The sequence below is a fragment of the Candoia aspera genome, chromosome 5, assembly GCF_035149785.1.
Source record: "Candoia aspera isolate rCanAsp1 chromosome 5, rCanAsp1.hap2, whole genome shotgun sequence".
Classification (NCBI taxonomy): Eukaryota; Metazoa; Chordata; class Lepidosauria; order Squamata; family Boidae; genus Candoia; species Candoia aspera.
Window position 1 is genome coordinate 90639071 of NC_086157.1, and position 23005 is coordinate 90662075.

Consider the following 23005-nt stretch of genomic DNA (forward strand, 5'->3'; position numbering starts at 1 on the left):
TCAGCTCTTGCTGCTGCTGCAGGTGTATTCCTGTCAGTCCCCAGAATAGTTCTTAAGAAGCATGCTTGATTTTGTTCAAGTAAGGAGGCCTTTGATAGGCCCCACAATTCGGTTCCGTATGTTAGCACAGGTACAACTTTTGCCTTGTGGACCTTCAGAATGGGGAGCAGAGAGCAAGGGTGGTTGTAGCTAAGTAGTTTGATTAGTGTTTTAGAACTTGCTGTGGCCTTTGCAGAACTTTGCTTGTAATGATTAACCCAAGGCCCTGTGTCTGTAAAAACCACCCCTAGATATGAGAAAGAGTCTATTTGTTTTATAGGCTCCCCATCCAAGTGCCAATTGTATTTGGCCCATCTTTTCCCAAAAACCACCACTTTGGATTTGGACTTATTAATATTCAAAAAAATTGTGGTGCAGTAAGCACCAAATTTCCCCATCAGTCTTCTCAGCCCTACTTGGGAATGTGCCATCAAAACCATGTCATCTGCATACAAGAGGATGTTGATATGTCTGCTGAGGATCTTTGGCATGTGAACATCCGTAGAACGGAGGAATCCTGGAATGTTGTTAACATAGAGATTAAACAACATCGGGGCCAAGATACATCCTTGTCTGACACCTTTGTGGGTGGGTATGCTCTGTGTAAGAGAGCCATTGACTCCAGTACGGACTTTCAGACGTGTATTTGTATAGAGGGCCTTTATCAGATATAAAAGTCTGGTTTCCATATTTAACCTGGCCACCTTTTTTGGTCCAGTATGTAACAGCACGGAGAATTATGGGCATAGACCCATGTTACACCTTTACTCTGTGAGCTGCACTGGCTCCCAGTGGACACCTGGGTATAATTCATGGTGCTGGTTATCACTTGCATGGCATAGGTGATCTTCAGGACTTCCTGTCTCCAATTATTTTTGCTTGTCCCACAATGTCTGACAAAGGAAGCATGCTTGTTGTGGCACCTGTCTTATGGAACGTATGCCCTAAGATCTGGATGACCCTAAACCCCCAGACCTGAAAATCTGGTTCTTCCCTTGAGCGATGGACCATGATGCTGGCTGGGCCTGTCTCTGGTGAAGTGATTGCATTGATTATGAGTCACCCTATGAATGATGCACTGCTTTAACTGTTTCATTTGTAGTTTTTAATGGACTGTTACTGCCCAGAGTCACATGGCAGGTGAGGGCCATATAAACTGAGTGAATGAATGCAAAAGCAAATAAATAAAAAAAATCAGGGGTATCTGCAGGGGTAGTCAACAATGTCAAAATGACAGGCACTTGGTGAGCAAAACCCCACCCCTTTTACATGTGTTCGGAGCTTTGATCACCTGGTCATGCTTATCATTGTTGACATCACTGACCACTCCTACAGGGACATTTGCTCTCAACAATATTGTATAGAGGTAGTTTTTGTTTAGCTACAATTGGGACCAGAAACTCAGCTATTAAGCAAAGTGGTCACTAAGTGAAAGTGCGACTATGCTTATGATCTTTCTTCAGCTTTCCTTTGCTTTACAGACCTGCGAAGGTCATAAATGTGAGGAAAGTTAATTTTTCATCATTGTTGTAATTCTGGTCATTCTACAAGGTGGTCACTAAATGAGGACTACCTGTATGTTCTACTAGATAATGGCAAAGAGCAGAATGTAGGAGTGATGCCTGAGAAATATGGCTGAATGAGTTTAAATTTGCACAGAGGTACCATAGGGCAAATGATGAAATCAGCATTGCACTATTGCTTTCATCATTTTGACAAATGCCTCTGAATCCACAGGAATGTATTACATCCTACGGCACTGAAGGAACTCACTGAGGGCTGGCTGAACCTTTATGTATTCACTTTGAGGAATCCTGGGAAAACTGATAAAGGAACAGATGACTGGCATAGGGCAAATATTGTCCGTATCTTAAAAAAAGTAACTAAAAATAGAGGATCCATGGAACTAGACATATACCTGGGAAGATTCTAGAACAGATCATAATGAATTGGCTACCAGATCTAGGCTCCAAATGTTAATTTTTTAGAATAACTTTCCTGCCATCTAATGGCTGTCCAGCTTTTTTCACCAAGATCAGGAAGGCCAAATAAAGAATCTGAAAGGACTTTGTAAGCAATATAGGAAGTAACAGAGGTCAGTATATATTTGTTAAGAGTAAGTTTTAGGATTACTAACCTTATCTTATTTATTGATTAGATAACTTCCTTAATAAATTGTGGGAATGCTACAGGGTTAATATAACCTGATTTCAGTGAAGCATTTGGCAACATTCTGTTTAGAAGGTAATGAGGGCTGGATGACATGAAAATTAAGTAGATACACAGCTGGATTGACAATCACACTCAAGAAATTCTCATCAGTGATATTGTATGAAACCAGAATGGGGTTATGTCAAGTGGGGTGCCACAAGATTCAGTCCATACCCTGTACTTACATTTTGTATTAATGATTTAGATGAAGAGGTACAGGGCATTCTTATCAAATGTGCAAATCATACAAAACTGGATGGGATAGCTAATATTTTAGAAGACCAAAACTAAACTCCAAATGATCTTGATACAGGTCAGAGTAATCTGCTGAAAACAGCAGCACATAATTTAGAGTTTAGTGCAAATTTACACAGGTATACGATGGGGTTTAGTGGAAGGGTCATTTGGGTCTCTAGTTGATTGCAAATGAATGAGTCAGCAGTGAAATGCAAAAAGGGGGAATGTCACAATAATTGCAAATCACATAATGCAAATGGCTCTACTTTATTTTACTTTGGTTGGACCCCACTTCAAGTACTGTATCTATTTCTGGACACCATGGTTAAGGAGGGCTTTAAAAATGCTGAAATAGGATTAGAAAAGGACAGTAAGGACCATCAGGGAACTAGAAATTAAGCTCTATGAAGAGTGACTATGGAGATGGATACATTTAGGTTTGGGAGTATTGAAGGATACCATCATTTGATATCATTTTTCAGATACCTGATAGGATGTCATACAGAAGAAAGTCAGGACCTCCCTCTGGTTCTAGAGTGCAGGACTTGCAATAATGGATTTAAGTTATAGTAAGGCAGATTCTGAGTCGTTCCTAATAGTAAGAGCAGTTTCACAGTGAAACCAATTACTCAAGGAGGTAGGAGGATCCTCTGTACTGCACCTGTTCAAGCAGAGGCTAAACAGGTGTTAGTGGGAATGCTTCCATTTGGGTTCCTATATGGACCAGGAGGCTCAAGTCATGCCCAAATGGCCCTTCCAAATTCAATTCGTTATTTTTGAGGAAATCCTACCCTACCCACTTGTCCTGTTGGGTGAAAGAAAGGACATTTAGGCTGATTTGCAATATCCAGGCCGGAGTCCCAATACATTAAATTCCCAATAAACACACACACACGCTTAAAAAGTTTCTGAATCCCATTTCGAAATGACGTGGTCGAACAACGGTATCTTTAAAAGCCAAGACGGGGGGGGGAGCGGGGGAAGAATGTGAGGCTTGGTATTTCCTGAAAATGCTTGGGCTGAACAGCAAAACGATACCCCACGAAGCCGGGTCCTCCTGCCCCCCCCCCCCCCGGCCCACTATCCTGAGTCTTCGAGGGACTTCCAGGTAGAGCTCGGCCACGTGTACGTCGCCCAACCCTGTCAAGGCCTGCGGGTCTTACTTGCTGGCTGCCTACCCATCCATTCATGGCCCCCGTTTAGCTTGCGGTAGAGACAACCATCACAAAAGAAAGTCGTTCTCTCTCTAGTCCTCCGGGTCAGGCAAAGACGCTCCCGACGCCTTCACTCCCCTTCCTCTGCTGCCGCCTCCGCCTCGCGGGCCGCGGGGTCTTCGGAGGCGCACGCCCGCGCGCTCCCGAGGCAGCCAGACTCCGTCAGTCAGTCAGTCAGACGGCCAGCCACTCAGAAGGGATTCCTGGCCGAGTTCCAGGTCGACGCACTAATACGAGCGGCAAGGCTCCCGCCTGACTGACGCCTCGCTCGCTCGCTCCCTGGCTGGCTGGCTGGCTGGCTGCTGCTGCTGCTACAGCTGCTGCTGCTCTGGCCTCTGCCGCCGCCGAGTTCCTGCAGCCGCGTCCCTTCGCACTAGAGGGAGGGGGAAGTGGGAGCCTCTCGCTCCGAAGAAGTTGGCGCAGCCCCGGGAAGGAGACGGCCGGGCATCCGGCGGCAGAGGCGTTCAACCTACGGGCAGGTACAAAGCTTTTGTTCGATTTCGTTTATATGTTGATTTATTTTTCCCGGGCAGAAATGTCAGTTCCGCCCCTCTGAGACTTTTGCCTGACTCCGGCCTGGGTCCCCACTTCTGGTTTTCTGCGCCGCAGGTTGCCTCAGGATACCCCTTCGCAAACTTCAGTTCGCTTCTCTCGCTCGCTCTGTTTACGTCGCGCTGCACCGCCGGCGTCAGTTTCCTCGGCCAGCAGCTACGTGGTGCCCAGCCCTGCCCTGCTCTGCGTCGGAGAAGGCGCTAAGCCTGAACCAGGCTCTGGAGGGGACTTTGGCAGCCGTCCGCTTCCTTTTGGCTGTTATCATGTCCGGGGGTTTTCATTCCCCCCAGAGAAGATCTTCGGCTATGATAGGTGTTTGCGCGGGCGCGCGCATAGTTTATATTCGGGAATGCTTCGTCTTCTGCTAACGCTGGTCGCCTGTGACACTGTGAAAACCGTGCGCGCGTATTTGAGAAGGAAGCCTTGTTAACATAATGGGATTTACTTAGAGTAACCTGTGTGAAACTCCTGCTGTTAGGCGGGGCTCGTGGAATCCAAAAACAAAAGAAAGGGGGGGCTCCCAGCGATCGAAGTTATTCATAAATCGGAATAATAGAGTTGACCGTGCGATGATATCTTTTTAAGTTGCTCTTACTCTTAATAATCGACATTGCTTTTCGAAATACACTCATAAGCGAGGAGTTGCCCTTCTTTGGGTGTTCTTAGAAACGCGCCAGATCCATGCAGAAAGGAGAGAATGGGGGGGGGGGGAAGGATAGATATAGGAGACAAACTGACGCCAGTATTGTGATCGGAAGGAGGGGCGCAACGCGAAACGTTTTTTATGGCTAGTTAACCGCTGTCAAGCGCTTCTCAGCCTCTATTTTGATTTCTTTCACTGCTTTCTAAATTAAGACACAAAGCGTAAGCGTTCATGCCGGAAAATAATTTCTTAGGCTGTTATTCAACGGCTAGATGTTACCTGTCTATAAAAACGGGGGGGGGGATCACATTAAAAACAAACTGGCAGGAGTCTTGAGACAATACTTATTTATTTTATAATAATATTAAAAGCGTCACAAAACTTTTTTAGTTTGCTGTTACAGACCGTGAGTACTAACGTCCAATCTTGGAATTTGTCAGTTTCTGTTCTAAATAACATCATATAAACCAAAGTTTAGCACCTTGGTTATGATAATTAAGTGTTTCTAAGCCAAAGTCTTGCATGGCCAGAAGACAGATCAGGACCTGTGAAAAACAGGAAAAAATATTTTTAATTCCCAATTAACTGATAATAGAAACCACCAAATAGACACCCTTCATTTTCCCCTAAATTAAGATGCTGAAAATGAAGAAAGGTAGAGGAAACCCAGGAATGATTCTGGCTTAAGGGGGCCATGGACTTTGTACTGAGAGTGAAAACATTAGTGGACTGAGTGTGTATTCAGAAACACCCCTACAGTTGGTTCTTCAAAGTTCTGGTTAGAAAAGCAAACTAGAGTCTACAAAACTGAAATTGTGAGAGTATGTCATTGACACCCATGAAACCAGAATTTCTTTGATTTTGGAAGACTATTGGGAATGGGTAAATTGTTAATCACTTAGGCTCCAAACAGTGTCATTTTTTTCATGTTCCTGATATGAAAGGAAGCAAAACATTTGGGCATTTCAGCATTTATATACTGATTCCCTTTCCCATGATATCTGAAACTTTATTTTGTACTGAAAATTTTCCTTGAACTGTTAAAGAACTTCTATGACGAAGGAGCTTTTGTGAATAGAGAAGCAATGAATGAGAGTATAATCTGTTCAACATTTACATTCTGTAAGCAAATTACATTCTAAGCTAGGAGAACAAATTACAGACCTGTAACTCTTTCTCAATGAATGAATTATCTTATGGCCCAGAGACATAGGAAATGATATACAGGTTCTTGAAATGTAGCCAAGTTTGTGGTTGTCCAGGGAGGGCACTGCAGATAAGAAAAATACTTAATATTTTGTAACTGAGAATCATGGAAATATGTGACTCAAAAGACAATTTTAGAGTTATAGCAGAGCAATATTTTAAACAACATTTAAGTTTTTAGAGAAGTGGATAGAACACTGTGTAGAACAATCATAGTTCAAATAAATTGTAATCTAATCCATCCAGGTTCAGAAGAAATTGCTGTGGCAGGTCTTAGGTTGTTTACATTGGACTTTTAAAATGGAGTTGGTTTAAGTCAAATGACTGAGAAAATTGTGGATATTGTCAACTACAAAAGTACCTGTATGGAAATGTTGCATTAATTAATTAGAAAATATACCTAAAAGCAATTTCAGGTACTAACTAAGCTCATTCCTATTTTATCTGTGACTGTGTGTACAACTCTTGTCCTGGTAATTTGGCATGATAATGTTTTCTGTATTACCACTGCCTCACAGATTATCATAATGAAAAACCATTTCAAAGCAGTAGCAATACAGCCATTCTTTGTGGAATTAAAAAGGCTGTAAATCATAACACTTCATACTCGTTTTACTAACAGGATGTTGAAGTTTACAATGTTTCTCACTTGTTACAAAGTATCATCTTCTTTATAGTTGAAATCTATCAATGTAGTATAAAGGAAACTTTACTTCCCATTTGGGAGAAGGAGACCTGATGTCCACAGTGGAAATACGGTAATAGGAATTTAAACTCCACAGTGGCTGGGTTCACAAATTGGATGAAGTAATAATGTGATTTGTTCGGTTTTGGCTTAGCATGTTGTATGAATGTAGCCATTGCAGTTTGCAAACTATCGTTTATGCCTAGCTCATGATATGAACCAGCTAACTGGTTCATTCAATAAAACATAGCTAATTCTGCAGTTTATCTCCTCACAGTCTAATATACTAACCATTACAACTGTATTGGCTCTCAGCTTTGTGAGACAACACCCTGCTTTTAGTCGTAACCACTGTCTATTGGAAAACCAGAGTTCTTGGAAATAAGATGTAATGGCTTGGAAAGATTGTTAAAATGTTACTATCTCACTACAGTGTAGTAAAATTCTTAAAAAATTTACTGCACTGTAGTCCATGGGAGGTGGGGGGCTATAACAAATGTGGATTAATAATGTTAATGATAATAATAGGTCTTGGCTTCTTAAGACTGAAATAAATAGGTCATAGCTTTGCTCTAGGACAGTGTTTCTCAACCGTGGCAACTTTAAGATGTGTGGATTTCAATTCCCAGAATTCCCCAGCCAGCCATGCTAGCTGGGGAATTCTGGGAGATGAAGTCCACACATCTTAAAGTTGCAAAGGTTGAAAAACACTGCTCTAGGAAGACAGTTCTTATGTCCTAATTTAGCTTTCCTTATCTAATGTCCTCCAGATATATTGGTCTTGAAGTCTCGGGATTACCATCAGCCATACTGGCTGAGAATACTAGAAAGTGAGGTTCCAGCACAAATTGAGACCACCAACTTGGCTTAGACTGTGCAGTCTCTTTCACCCTAGCTATCAGAATTGCCATGGTATTCATACTGTCATTATCACTCTAGTTTAGCCACAGAATGAGTAACAAAAATTAAAGAGAAATTCTTATGGATGGGATGGTTTATCCTTAGTCATGGGGTGCGTGCATGAATATCTTGCCTTTCCCTGTACATCATTTATCATTCTGCACTGTGTATCATTTATCAGACTTGGCTTCCAGGAGAAGGTATCTTGTAGGAACTCATCTTGTGGGGGCATATTCAGTAGCATTGTTGTTATCTTTAGGAAGAGTCCTGCCATTTAGAAATTGTTAGAGAATCTTCCTTTCCCATGGAGAAAATCAAAGACATAGGTTATCCATTCTTGGCAAAAAAAAATGGGAACAGGTTTGAAAGGATATTTATGCCCTGCTGTGGCCTGAATTCTTTCCAACAAAGTTTTTAGATTTATTTTCCATTTAAACAAGAACTAGGAGAACAAAAACTGATTCTCAGGAGCAGAATTAATATAGTTGCAAGAAACAAGTGCGTATCTGAGGATAACTGTCACGGATAGTATGCATTCACATTTTAAAGTTTCATTATGTAATTTACTGGTTCACAGGTTTAATCATGAATCACAGCTGTGTTTTTTTTTTTTTTTTTTTTTTTTTTGCCGTAGGAACATTTGCAATTTGAGAGGGTTTCTTGAGTACTTTCACAAAATGGCTGCCACAGAGTAGCTTGCTAGTTTCCAAGATGACTGTCATTGTAGACATGTCCAGGAGACAAATTGGTGAGGTTGCTTTCTATTATTCGTTACAGCCCTTGAGGATGTACTCTACCTCCCCAGCTTACTTCTGTCTTTTCTTCTGATTCTATAGGCACACTTCCAAATGAACCATTGTGCTGCAACCATCCACCATTTTAAGAATGCCTTCATGGAAACAAGGGCTATTCTTTGAAATAAAGATGATGCTAAAGGCTGGTAGTTTGCTTTGCAGCATGCCAACTCCTCAATTCATGTTATTTATTTATTTATTTATTCATTCATTTATTTATGCATATATTTTTATATATATATATATATATATTTTAAAGTCAGGTAGGTGCCAAGAAAGGTGTCTGAAAATATATTGGTTTCTACAGGCACCAAATTGTTCAAACCTTTTGTAAAGCAAAGTTGTGACATTGAAGAAATATATTTTTCTTTGCTTAACTTCTTTCATGTTTGTAATCTTTTCTAATTACTTTTGTAACTTTAGGAAATTGCATAGAACTATAGAAAGCAGCTGCAATTAAGAATTAGGACTGAAACAACCAGGCTCTTGTCATTTTACCAATCCCCCTTTTCCAGATGTATTTTTATACTGTTCAATACTATTCAATGGGGAATTAGGCCAGCACAGTATTAAGGAATGAGTAACTCTCATCTCATTTGGCAACTTCCTTCATTTTGGCACAATTTATTTATTTATGACAATGTATGCCCTACCCAATTCCCCAGATTCTAGGTGCTTCAATTTATTTATTTATTTATTTATATTTCTAATTTCATCACTACCCATCTCACTCAATTGTTTTTTTTCCCCCCTCAGATACAGATTTATGACTGTGATCAAACTTCATGCAAAGCCATGGTTTATTTAACTACATTTTTTGAACAGGCCATAGTTGCCTGGAGTACAAATAGTAAAACTAAGCCAAGTGCTGTAACCATGGATTACGAACCTCAGTAGTTTACTTCCCACATTGTGATAAGCCAAAATCAGATTACATTATTGCTTAGCATAATGGTTGAACCACTGTGGGAATCTATTCTGGCCTGCCCTGAAGAAAGAACACTGAAAAAAAATATTTCTCAGATAAGTTGATGTTTGGAAAAGGTAAAGGAATTTGTTTGGAAAAGGTAAAGGAATATAGCTTTCTCAGGCAAAAAATAATCTGCGGGAACTATGGATTATGTATGAAGTGTCTTTTCTTCCTGAGGACTTGGCAGTTTTGCTGTATAACTACAGATCCCACAATCTTGGTGGGAAATTATATGCATGGCATACAAAATTTGCAGTTGTGAACCAACTTGTGTGGCCTTCACTGTATCTCTTAGGACAGGCCCACAACTAGGGTCTGTGTCACCCGGGGCAAACATGGATTCCGCACCCATTTTGGCGCCCCCCCATGCTCATTTTGGCACCCCCCAGTGTGGCACCTGGGGCACATGCCCCACTCCCCCCTGCCCAGTTGCAGCCCTGTGTGTAGGAGGATAGAAGCTACCAGACGCTGAGTCAGACTGTTGGTCCATGTAGCCCAGTACTGTTGATACTGGCTGGCAGGTTGTTTTGCTATTACTTGGAAGTGCTGATTATCAAACCTGGAAACATGTCAGTCACATGTTCTGTGTTTGTAGTCTGCTTTCTACTCCTGTTACCTACCCCATTCTCAAAGTTTAAGGTGGCCAGCACCATTTGGAATAAGATCCAGCTGAAAAGGTGCTGGTCTTGAGGCAGAATGAAGCCCAACTATTGATGTTTCATGTTTATTTTCCAGTTAATGTTTCTTTTAAAAGAAAAGATAGAGCAATCAAAATGCAGAGTAGTAACTTTCTGTGGCTCATCTGTTGTTTTTATTATAATTGTGGGTTTCTCCATTGACCCTGATTCAAATGGTAATGTTTAGTTTTGGATATAAATAGTTGTGCAATTCATTTTATTTGGTCTAGGTGGGGATAAAGTATTGTAATGCAAGAAAACATATTGAGTTCATAGCAAGCTTAAATTATTTCTAGTCTTGTTTGTTATTTTGTGGTTTAATCAGATACTGCTTTTAAGTGGCAGGATTGAGCTGTATTTAAAACATTCATAGCTAGTCTCCCCAAAATGCAGTGTTCTCAATACGACAATGACCCTACCCCTTGTTTACAATTATGTGTGAAGCTATGTACCTTTTTCTCATAAGCCATTGAGCATAGAGCAATGGGTGGGGATACAGCCTGCCTGATGCAATGCAGTACTGAGGGAAAAATCTATTACGTATCCTGCAGAGAGAAGACAGCATTTCTCAGGAGCTCCGCTTGTGGCAATAAATTTCTTCAGTATATGATAGCAGAAATTCTGCTAGCTACCAAGGTCCAAAAAGGCACAGAACAAGTCCATTGCATATATAAGCCAGCACTGGTGAATTATTATTTTTTAAACATATTTTTCATACACATTTTTAAAAGCACCCTACAGCCTTACTCTAGTTTCCAGTGAAATCAATGAAGCCTATATGTGTAAAACATTTCAGAACTGCATTTAAAGCCTTAATCGAGAGAACCAAAAGACTAACACCATGTGGCCTTTCAGTTTACAGCATTTTCAAATGGAGAAGGTGCCCCACTACGTTTCTTGGCAGGGTAATGTTGCTCAGGGGAGTTTTGAAAGCAGTTTGAAATACAATATTGGAAGACTGTTGTTCAAATTTTTAAAAGCTCACTGGGAAAGCAGAATCCTCATGAGCTTCTCTTTAAAAAGCTTTTTGGGTACATTGCCTAAATATATTTGATTCCCTGGAGATGGTGAAATGATTACTAGTAAATAAGTACTCAGATGGTCTGCAGCATTCAGGCCTATACTTTTTGTAAAATGTAAAAATTTGACATTTATCTAGCAATACTTTTTTTCAATGCTTCTATTTACAATGAAAACAGGAAGGATGTATATTATACAGAAGAATCAGTTCAGAGGACTTTGAGCATGAGGATTTTGTTAGTCACTGTTAGAAACCTTTGTATTTGTAAATTGATTTATAGTAATGTTAATTAAAATCCAACATGTGGAGCTTTTCCTGGTATGACAATATAGTTATACTACAAGTTGCTTCTATTTCATCCTGGCCAGTTACTACAGTAAGAACCTAGAAATGCCAGTTGTTAAAAACTCTAACTAAAACAGAAAAGGCAATTTGACGCTCTAGGGCAGCATTTCTCAATCTGGGTAAATTTCCTATATGTGAATTTCAAGTCCCAGAACTCCCCACCAGCATGACCATTGCTGAAAATTCTGGAAATGAAGTCCATACATGTGGATACTGCCTAGGTTGCAAATCATTGCTGTAGAGCTGCACTTAATTCTTAGATCTCTGTGGCTCCAGGACCATACTCCAAAATTTTCACCGTTTTGAAATGGAATATACATGAAAACTGTAGTGTAAAGCCTCATTTAACATAGCTAAAACACAAACTCCCTCAAATCCCATTAAAAGCAGAAAAAAAAGTTACCTGTGTGTATGACGTAGTACAACCAACCTGATATCAATGACCTGCCCAAATGTCCACCCAAAGGCAGCCCATTATTGACCAAAAGAATGTCGGCGTGACACTCTTGAGAACCAACAAATTTATTTCGCAGATGAGTGTTCTAAAAAAAGTAAGTCCCTTATAGTTGTTTACAATTTCTAACTTCCTTTATTTTTTTCTTTCTAGGATTAAGTTCAATAAATACAAGTGATCTAATAAATTTATAATAGGACCTAAGTAGTGTGGCAAGGGTATCTAATATTTCATAATTAAAATTTTCTCAGGTTACCAATTTCCCTTAACTAATTGCCTGGAAGAATGTGGATATATATTTTTCTTGAAAAGAGCCAATACTTATTTTTGTTTTGTTTTACTCTGTTTTTGTCAGTTTTTAGATATAAATTTTATGCAAACCAGAACAGAAATCAAAGGGCCAGTTTTGAAAAAGGATAGAATGGGATAGAATGTCCATGGAGCTGGACATTATCCTGTAAAGTTCAACTCCTTTACTTAATCTGGCTTTCCTGGGCACCAATCAGTTGATGCAGCTTTACTTTTAGTATTTTTCTGTTATCTCAACTGGAGTACAGGTTTAAATTCAGTATTAATTTTAAATGTTCAATAAAACACACAACAAAGATTTGGTTATTTGTTAATTGTGTTCCTAGATCTCAAAACGTTGAAAAGACTAAACCTCAAAATTACTGAAGTTTCCCGAAAGGGCTTCTAATAAGCACATAAAAAAGATAATAGACTGAACAGTGACCAGGTAGATTTCTCTTGGGAAGGCAAATCCCATTACAGAGTACTATTACAGAGCTAAATCTTCTGTCTTGTGGCAACCCACTGGATTTTGTTTGCTGGTGGAACTTGGACAAGCACATTTATTTTGTTATGTTTCACTGGACAGAATATGTGGGGGTCTCTTTGTTCTTCTGTCATTGGGTTAGTCTAGAATACTTTCTTGAGGAACGCACATTAGGATTCTGTGGCTGGGCACTAGCTGGATTTCCAGTTTATCTCCTTATTTTTGTTTCATTGAATTAAGCAAATGAATAAATTAAATATTCTGATGTTTAATCTAAATATTCTCCAGAACCTTCTGGATACTCCAGAAGAAAGGCATGAAAGCATTAGCAGACAGGGCAGAAACTCATATATATACCGCTGACACCATTGCACTTTTTTCCCCTTAGTGTTGAAAACAAGCTAAATAACCCACAGTCCAACTTATGATGATATGGGGTATTTAAAAAGATGAAAGGAGTTGAAACTTAGAAGGGAACCCATCGGTCTCAACATCTTTCCATAGTCTAAGTTAATATAAATTAATGTTATATTAAATTGTATCTGTAAGTTTTAGACTTAAGCTATCCTGGATATTTTTGTTTGTCAGTCTCTTCTTTTTTCCGTTCAGATAAGTGGCCCACGGATTACAGAGACAAAATGCACTGTCAGTGAGATTCAACAGGAACCCACATGTCCACTCATTATTTGGCAAATGAGAAGAAGTATTAGGATGTGTAGCCAACTCAGTTGGATGCATGGAGGTCATGGGCCACCAACTCTTCCCCTAGTGGAGACGTAAGCAAACGGTGGCACTCAAGATGTTGCTGAACTATAACTTCCAGAATTCCTCACCATTGGACATACTGATGGAGCTGCTAATAATTATATTTTAGCAACATCTGGAGCACCAGTGTATCTTGCTATTGAGCATAATGTAAAACAGCTCTAGGAATGCTTTGTGGGAAACATGTTTGAAAAGTACTTGCTATATTGGGGTGACTTTGCCTCAGTATTAGAAAACAGGCAGTACAGATCTAATTTAGTTATATAGTGCAGTGCTTGTAATAGAGTTCCCTTGCAGTGCAGTGCAGTGCTTGTTACAGAAGGATTACTAGTGTGACTGTGGGGCTCATACAGGCATTATTCCTTTTCAGTTTTTGAAGTAATCTAAACTGTCATCCTTTAGAATAAATGTACTAATAGAGCTGCCACTGTAGAGTTTTTTTTTTAATCTTCTAGCAGTACATAAGGTTTAAGTGTGACTTCTGTCTAGACAATCCTCTCTTGAATCTTTAGATTGATTTTGGCACTTCAGTAACACTAAGACTGATGACATAATCCAGCAGCTTTTTAAAATATTGGTATCAAGACCCTTTATTGCACAGTCTTGCAAATTGAATGAAAAAATAAAATAATGGGCACTCACTAAAGGGGAAAAAAACTTCTCTATGCCTTAACAAAGGACCAAAGATTTTAAGAATCACGTTACATTTCATGCAGCACCCAGACTGCATATGTTATCAAATCCATGATTCTGTGCACTTTGGCAACGCAATAATCATCAAAGGCAATGATGATTGCTGCCCTTCAGCACACAACATGATTCCTTATCTATCCTACTTGGTTTTGTCATATATTTTGTTGTGTGTCATTATCATCTTTATATTTAGATAGTGATAAGCAAGCAGAAATAAAATGTGGGTGTGTGCACTGGGTTCCACATAGGCAAATCAGCAGACTGGCAGCAGAGAGGTGGATATTGATAGGCTATTGAGGAGGAAGCCTCAAAATGTCTTCCCTCTGATAGCTCAAAAACATTGAATGGCTTTACCTCTCTCTTCCATTTTGAATAATCTTTTATATCACTTGGCAAAGGACAAGTTTCATACCTCCACTGTGGCATATTGGTGTGATTTGCATTTTTCATAGCTGGAGTTGCTATCCAGTGAGTTATCGGTGGCCATTATGAAAAATCAAGGTTTGCTGAAGATAATCAGTAATTCCTCTTGCGAAAACCTGCCAGTAATATGTGTTTGTTTCAGAATAATAAAATATTTGTGCTCACAAACATTTAATAGTTCAAATATTTTAGTTGGCATTTTTCTTACAGTCCCTGAGACTTTTGCTATTCCTCCTAAGAATGTTTTCAGCATATTTTTATGTGTGTCATATGCTATGACACCAGAAGATTTGACATAGTTCAGAGCATGTTGATGTTGCCTTTTGGGCCGAGCAGAACAAGTTTTTTTGGTAATGTCTGTTTTAGTTTCCTCTCTCTTGTTTTTTTCTTGCCTTATGCAACCCAAAATAACTCTTACATTTATTTGCAGATGTTAAAGAATGGCAACTGAAAATCATCAGGTTTATTGTGGAATAAGATTTTGTAGACGAGAGCCCATTTTATGAGATGATCAGTTGGCGATGTTTGTAGGTGAATCTGCATATATGTATATAAAGTAGAAATGAATATGCACTCAGTACATACACCTGTTCTCTGTGGATGATTCACATACAATATGCTTCTCCTAATGATGCTGGAAAAAGACATTCTTAAATACCTCATTGCCCTGAGTGAGGTGTCAGCAGGATAGAGTATGTTTTTATGCAAATAAGAATAAAAAACACAAAAGGGTGATGTAAGAACAGATGCTTTTTAAAAAATATATGCAAATATTGTGGACCTTGAAAAGATACATGAGAAGGCCAGAATTACAGATCTGGGGAGAGAGGTGAATTTCTTCACTGATAGATTGTTTATTTCTCAGAGCTACCCTAAATCAAGTATTACAGTAAATTCGTATCATTGGATTGGAAGAAGACGTCAGGTACACTTGGTTCAGAAATCCAAATTAAAGCTTCTCCACCAGTTGGCGGTCTACTTTCTGCTAAATACACCCAGTGAAGAGGAGCCCACCATCTCTCACTATCAAACTGCTCTTATTATTAGGCAGTTTTTTCCCTACCATCCAATTGGAATCTGTCTTCCTGTAACTTAAATCCATTATTACATGTCCTGCATTCTTGCATAATAGAGAAGAGCTGTAATGTCCTTTTCGGTTAGTTGAAGAATGTATCATATCCTTCCACAGTCATATTTTCCTAAGGCTAAACATTCCCAGCTCATTCAGTAACTTCGTACGGTTTAGTTTCTAGTTCCCTGATCTTGTTCTTTTTCTCTGAATCAGTCCCAGTTCCATAACTGGACATTGTACTAAAGATGGAGTCTGGCCAAAGCAGAATAAGGTGGAGGGATTACTTCTGTTGATGCAGCCCAAAATTGCATGGGTGGGTTGTTTGTTTTCATTTTTGCAGCCACCTTGCACTGAAGTCACACTGAATCTTTTTAGTCTACCCAGCTGAGTTTAGTCCATTGTTCTAAGCATTTCCCTTCTGCCAGTTTTTAGTTATCTTTGCTCAAAGCCAAGAAACACAGAACTTAAGCTGTAAAAGAGGTAGCTATGCAAATATACCAACCTGTATGAGGAAGAGTTAAGGGTGTTTCGTTGTTGGTTTGTGAAATGCTTCCAGATATGCAAAGTAAGAGATTTTACAAATGCAGATGAGGAAGGGGAAAACAAAACGAACTACCCCCCCCAAAGATGACACCCACAAATAGAAAGTTGTAAATCAAATCTTGGATAGCTGATGTTTGGTTGAATAGGATCTTAGGTTTCAAAGTATATGCAGAATTCTTTGCAGAGAAGATGGCCTGAGATAGCTAGAACATCTTGGCTTCCTAATTAGACCTAGTTTGACCCAGCAAAATTTCAAACAATTATGGGAATCTGAGACCAGTAAAAGCCAGCCTCATAATAGAGGCTAATTGTTGTCTTGTTTACTAGTGTAATGCCTTCGTTCCTGATGTAATTTAGCCATCCAACAAATCAGAAAATTACCTAGCAATTGGATCCAACTTCTTAATGAAGGGGGAAAGGGGGAAATGATTATTTCACAATGAAATTGGATGATACTAAAATAATGCTATTGTATAAATTAATGTTGGCCATCACAATGAAACTGCAGTCATAGTGTCCTGAGCAACAAAATGCCCTGAGAAGTGCAGAAGCTCTGGAAAGCAACAAAGGGTAGCAAGCACAAGGAAAGCAATCATTGTGTGGGCTGTGTACAGCTGAACAACACAACTCCTCCAGAAGTGCTCCTTGTAGAATAAATTTAAAAGAGAAGAAAAACAAGGACACATGGCAGTAGAGGGTTTGTGTACAGGATGGGCAAGATTCTGGTGTCAGTTTAGGTGTGAGCATCAGTGGCTCACTGTGAAGAGATGTGTTCCGAAATTTGGCAAGGAGGCTAAGAGGTGGGTTGAATTCACTGTGTCTTGGAACCAACACTGGAGGTAACACTACAACAAAAGGATAGAACAGATGTTTTGAAAGTAGGTAAGAAACTCTTCAGAGTCTCAGGCAGAAGTATCTCATTACCCATCTCTTGAACTTTCAGACAGACATTACAGAGAATATGGTGTTTTACCTGGCATACAACTTGGTGCTGCAGTGCTTTATATGCTTATCAAAATGGCTCCTCATCTAATAAGAATAAGCATCTACTGGCATTCCTTGAGCTTGGTTACAACTGCAAACTTAGTCTGCATACCTAACAACTGCGTGCCGAATATAGATGATACATCATGCATATAAATCTCTGCACAGTCTCAGTGTAGAGATAGCTGACTGTGGGTTCTGCACAGGAGTAAGTCAAGTTTCTTTTTATCTGTGTATTTCCAGGTTTATTTTGCAATATATATCTTGTATGTGCTGAAATTGAACTCTGAAACTCTGTATCATGGTGCTGCTTGAATTCTAAGGCATGATGAAGCAAAATTGTTTTTTCTTCCTGAAATAACAACATGATAAAATAATCGTCATTAGCAGTAGTTTGTTACTAATTTTTACATTCTGTTTGCTGAAATTTATTTCCCACTGGTGCTGTTCTGTAGATGGTGTACTTTGTTTGCTCATTGGGATTGTACACTGCATCCTGGATGATAAGGAGCAGTTTTATAATGGAGTTGAGACCCTCATCTTATTGCCAGTGGCTGCTATTAATGATCTTCAGAATTTCAGCAGCTCTAGAGCACTCTACATCATGTTTAATGAATATTTCAGTTGTTGTATTATATAAAAAATGTGGGTTTGGTCATTTCAAAATAGAGCAGCAAATCCACAAGGATACAAGCTAGACTACCAAATTGCATTATGTTATTTAAAAATGATAGTACCCAAATCTTCCTTTTATTCTGGCTACACCACAAAATGTTTTCACTTTTATTTATTATTTATTACAACAAGATGCCAACTTCCCTTCAAAGAGCTCATGATAATCTTAAAGGAGCAATCTGAATTTTATCTTAACAAGCTTTTAAGCATCTATTTCCAACCTTGTACCTCCAGAATATGTTGGAACTGAAGCTTTCAGAATTTCCAGATAATACGGGTGGCTGAGCTCTAGGTTGTGGAAGTCTACTCCCGCCCAGAGGCCTCTGATGGGAGAAGATGGGCGGGGATAAAATAAATAAATAAATAAATAAATAAAGCTGAGAAAGAAAAAGAGAGAGTCTTGTTTATCCCTTTCAGTATATTTCAGAGCCAAAAACAGATTTGCAGCTGGGAATGTCAGATCAAAATCAGCAATGCATGGAGCTGACTCTTACACTGGTATCTTTTGGTATCGTAGATCCTTCTCCAGAAAATTAGTTTTGACATTTCTGAGAGGCTTTTAATTCTGATTATGCTTTAGATTAGGGATGGGCAACATACAGTCCACCATGCCACTGCTGAGGAGATGATGATGATAAAGAAGTCAAAACAATGCATAATGTACAGAACAAGAATAATACAAGCAATATATAATAGAAGCAATAAAGTACAACTCCTAATGATTGGACTTGCAATCTAAAAACATCTGAAGCCCCATGCCCATCCATTTTAAATATTACCCAGATTTTTAAAATACCTCTTTTCTTCCTTTTTAAAGTTAAGAAATGTAGAAATGTACTTATCTTCAATTCCAACAGTATATAGTATATTTCTGATATATTTAGTTATGTTTGCATTAATGCCTATATGTTGTTTGTCTCCTATATCTCCTTTTGTAAGTAACAATATTACAGATTATACAGATGTCATACCTGGCTTATATACTGGATTTGAAGAGGGTTTTTAAAAAAAAAAAATCTAAACTATAAAACTTGTTGAAAATGGGAAGTGGAAAGATGAAGCTTCAGGACAGTACTCTTAAAAGGAAACATGTGGTGATTACCTAAGAAGTTACATTATCTTATCAGGAAGCTTAGTGTAAATGTTAAATCATTGTGTTGCTTCCTATAGAGAAGAAATCTTAAGAACTAATCTATGTCTTTTTTTCATTGATGCCATAAATTTTGGCTCACTCTTTCAACACATGGCACATTCTACAATCAATTTTCCCTATGTTATTTCTTCTAATTGTGTCTTTTATCTCAGAACTCTTTTGTGCCTTTATTGTTATAGGTTACAGATTCAATATACCAGTGAATTACTTTTATTTCCTATTTAGCAGTATTCAGACTCTTCCTGTTGAATATATTTCCAAAGCTGTAAAATCATTTTTGCCTTTTCCCCCCTTTCCCCCCCTTAGATTTGCTTTTAACCTGGGATGGAAGAAGGGAAGGTAGGGATATGCCAAATAATTCAGACATGATCTGCTCTCTGCATAGAACAACTGGCTCTGAGTAGTTCATGCCCAAATAGAAACATATGTATTTGGTCTGCATATGAACAAAACAAGGCTGTTTTGGTCCAGAAGCACATTAATTGATCTAGGCAAATGTTTTTTGTGGGGGGAAGAACAGGAAAAAATAAAGGCTGGAGGATTTCCTTAGTGATGACAGCTGAGGAGAGGAAGGGAAGGGAAGGCATTAGGAAGATCTGGAGATCTGCAGGCCAATGGGATATACTGATCTGGGAGCTGCTGAGACCATCCAGAAATTAGTATACATGCCATGTAAAGGAAGCAATAGCAGCATTGGATACCCTTGTTTCTGAGGAAGAGAAGAGAGGGCTCAATTCACAGCAGCCTTGCCAGACTCGCCCCATAATATCACTCTGGGATTCATGTGGGCTTTTGTTTTAGATGAACTGTGACTGGTCCAGAGAAGAAATTGGCAGAAATTCTGGAATGCAATGGGTTTCTTTGGGGTTAAAATCGAATACATTTTGCCTGTTGTGCATCTTGTCCAGGGGAAGGCATTTGTAAGCAAAAAAACTGATTCACCCTATTCTTTATCTTAACCCCTTTTCTCCTGCATCTGGATCCTCAGGTAAAAACCAGTTAGCCATTCCTTAAACCATCTGTGTCTTCTTCTCAGTTCACATGACTGATCCTCTGCAGTTGCAGTGTAATCCTGAAAACACACACATATGCTTTAAGGAGTGGTACCCCATATGCCCCAATGCAAATATTTTTTCCACTCAAGAAAGAAGAATGGGACTGTAATCTCTCACTTTTTCTATAACGGCAAGCATTGTAAAAAAAATAGTTTTCTTATACTTGATCTGTTCTCCCATAAATGCAAATAATAAATACCTTGTGACCTTTCAAATTGTTCCTGCTTCTTCCACAATTACAGCATAATGCATTGATATCTGATACTTGAGCATATTGAGTGTATGCACTGATACGTAATCATATACACAATATATCATGTTTGTGTGGAAGGTGAATTCCTGTACTGTGTTGTCACAGAAATGAGTGGACTTCCACTTGGACTTCCACTATAGATTCTACAAGAGACTGCCAACCTGGGTACAAATGTACTAAATGTATAGAATTCATTACCATCCGTTATAGTCATTGTTAAGAATTCTGAGTGCTGAAATCCATACATTTGGAGGGTACCCACATTGTGGAAGGTTGTTCTATTAGGTCTCCATTTCCTTGGGTTCATGCCTTTATAGATACAGCTTTGTTGCTTTCTCATTTATGCAAGATGATTGGTGGCACTATAGCTCTCCCCCCTTTTATTTCCAATTTACTTTCATTTAATTGATTTGAACCAATTCATAACTGTGCTGTTGAAAGAAGCTTAGAGAAAAGTACTGTAGTTTTCATACTTCTAGAGCTATGTGCAAATACACTGTAAATCCACTTTGTGGGTAAAGAGATCAGAAGCTTTTAGAAGTTTTCCAATAATTTCTCAGTTCTTTCTTTCTTCCTGCCCTTTTTTCTTTGTGTTTTGATTTTTTGAAATTGTATTATTAGATTTAATATAGCCATCCACTCCAGTGGACTGCGATGGACTTATTTTGTTTTGCTGTTGGTCACAACAATACAATTGTGCTGCTATTCTGGCAAACATTATGCATCCCCCACAAAGTCTCATATCTAATGTGTGGACAATGGTGATTGCTGCAAAAATTGGAAAACAATGTTTACAGAAAGTTCTGCTAGGTATTCTTTATTTTATTTATCATTCTGAGATAATGAATACCCTAGCAAAAAGGAATCTTTCAACTTTCTTGATAAATATTTCTTAGCTTTTAAAAAAATTATTTTGTGAGAAGATGCAGAGTTAAAAGTTACAGTAATTTATATAATGGACACATATATAATGTTTTGCAGCAACTGTACAGTAATCTTACTCTTGGTATTTGAAAGTCTGTGATATTGATTAGAAATTGATGTGACAAACTGTCCAAAGAGAAAGCAAATAGAAATATGACAGTAATTTTCTTCTGTTGTAGAATTGTTCTCTACTTGAAGACACTAAGATTAAATATATCCAGCAAAACCCAGAATATGTGTGGAAAAGCTTGATTTTGAAGGAGCATCTCTTCTAGCACTGAGATTCTTCATTTAAGAAAAAGAAATTGAATAATTGAAATTTTACCAGTTATCTCAGATTCTTATGCACTCCAGCACCCCTATAAGTTCTCTGTTCTCCTTCACCAGCCCAGCTGTAAAGAGGCTGTTGGGCTGGAAGCAAGGAGATGAAGAGGAAAAGTGGGCAGAAAAGGCTGTTGACTCCCTGGTAAAGAAGCTGAAGAAGAAAAAGGGTGCCATGGAGGAACTGGAGAGGGCGCTTAGCTGCCCTGGGCAGCCCAGTAAGTGTGTGACAATCCCACGCTCTTTGGATGGAAGGCTGCAAGTATCTCATCGCAAAGGTTTGCCACATGTCATTTATTGCAGAGTGTGGCGGTGGCCTGATCTACAGTCTCATCATGAGTTAAAGCCCTTGGAATGCTGTGAATTTCCATTTGGCTCAAAGCAGAAAGAAGTCTGCATTAATCCTTACCATTACCGAAGAGTGGAAACCCCAGGTAAGTCAATCATCTGAATTTTTAATGAAGGATAGCACTGCCTTGATTGCATATTTCATAATGATTCTATTTGCAAAAAAGGAAAGCTGCACACAAGCTGTGATTGGAAGAAGTAGATCAAAGGTCAAAGAGACCAGAGGCAAACATTTAGTCAGGATTAGATTGGAGGATCAAGATCAGGAGAAGAAAACATAAGGGGAATTCTGATGCTACTCTTACTAATCTATTGGTATTGATGAGCCGGTCCTGATAATACTGTAGGTGTGCAAAGGGTTGTAGTTAACTTGTGGGATCAGTTCATTATTGCTGCAGTGTAAGCAGTACAGTTACACTGCAACAGTTGTATTTGCAGAAGAGGGGGATGGTGAATGAGAAGATGGTAGATTCTGACTGGTGGATGCCCTAGTTTGTGAAACTCCATGATGCTTTATAAAGGTCCTTTAATTCATATGGGTGGGTAGGAAGAGAAAATGTCCTGCTGATACAGGTAGTGGTTATAGTAATTTACTGGGTGGTCTCTAGAATCAGAGTATATTTATAGAGGCTGGAACAACAATTCATATTATTGGAAATATTGAACTAATGGATAGAATAACAGTGAATGAAAGTTTGTACTATATGGCAGTGGGTATCCAAACATTAAAAAAAAAAACTCCAGGTTAGATTAATTGTATTTCTCTCCTCTTTGGCTGCTGTGATTTGACCTTTTGTAGGATGTTTATTTCACATAAATCTTTACATTTTGTTAGTGTGAGTTTTCAGTGTCATGGATGGAATGGCTGAAAATAGTGTAGCAATAATAAAATAATGTGAACTTATTAGTAATAAAATTGGTGGTCTTTTGTACAATGGATTCTTTACATTTAATCAAGTAGTTTAAAAAATGTTTTTTAACTGCAGGTGATTTTTAATGGTACAAACATAAGAATTTGTGCAAAAAATGCAGCTTATTTAACCTGCTTGTTTGGTCATCTAAATTGGCCTGTT

The 23005-nt window shown here is 38.8% G+C and overlaps 1 protein-coding gene across 1 annotated transcript in view; it reads left to right on the forward strand.

Annotated features, from left to right (window-relative positions):
* Positions 1 to 4009: 4009 nt before the first annotated feature.
* The window catches only part of SMAD9 (SMAD family member 9), a 39556-nt gene continuing 20560 nt past the window's right edge, over positions 4010 to 23005 (forward strand). The window contains exons 1-2 of the mRNA XM_063305687.1: positions 4010 to 4180; positions 21443 to 22018. Of these exons, the coding sequence (XP_063161757.1) occupies positions 21607 to 22018 (412 nt within the window). The 5' untranslated portion in view covers positions 4010 to 4180; positions 21443 to 21606. The remainder of the gene's footprint in view (positions 4181 to 21442; positions 22019 to 23005) is intronic.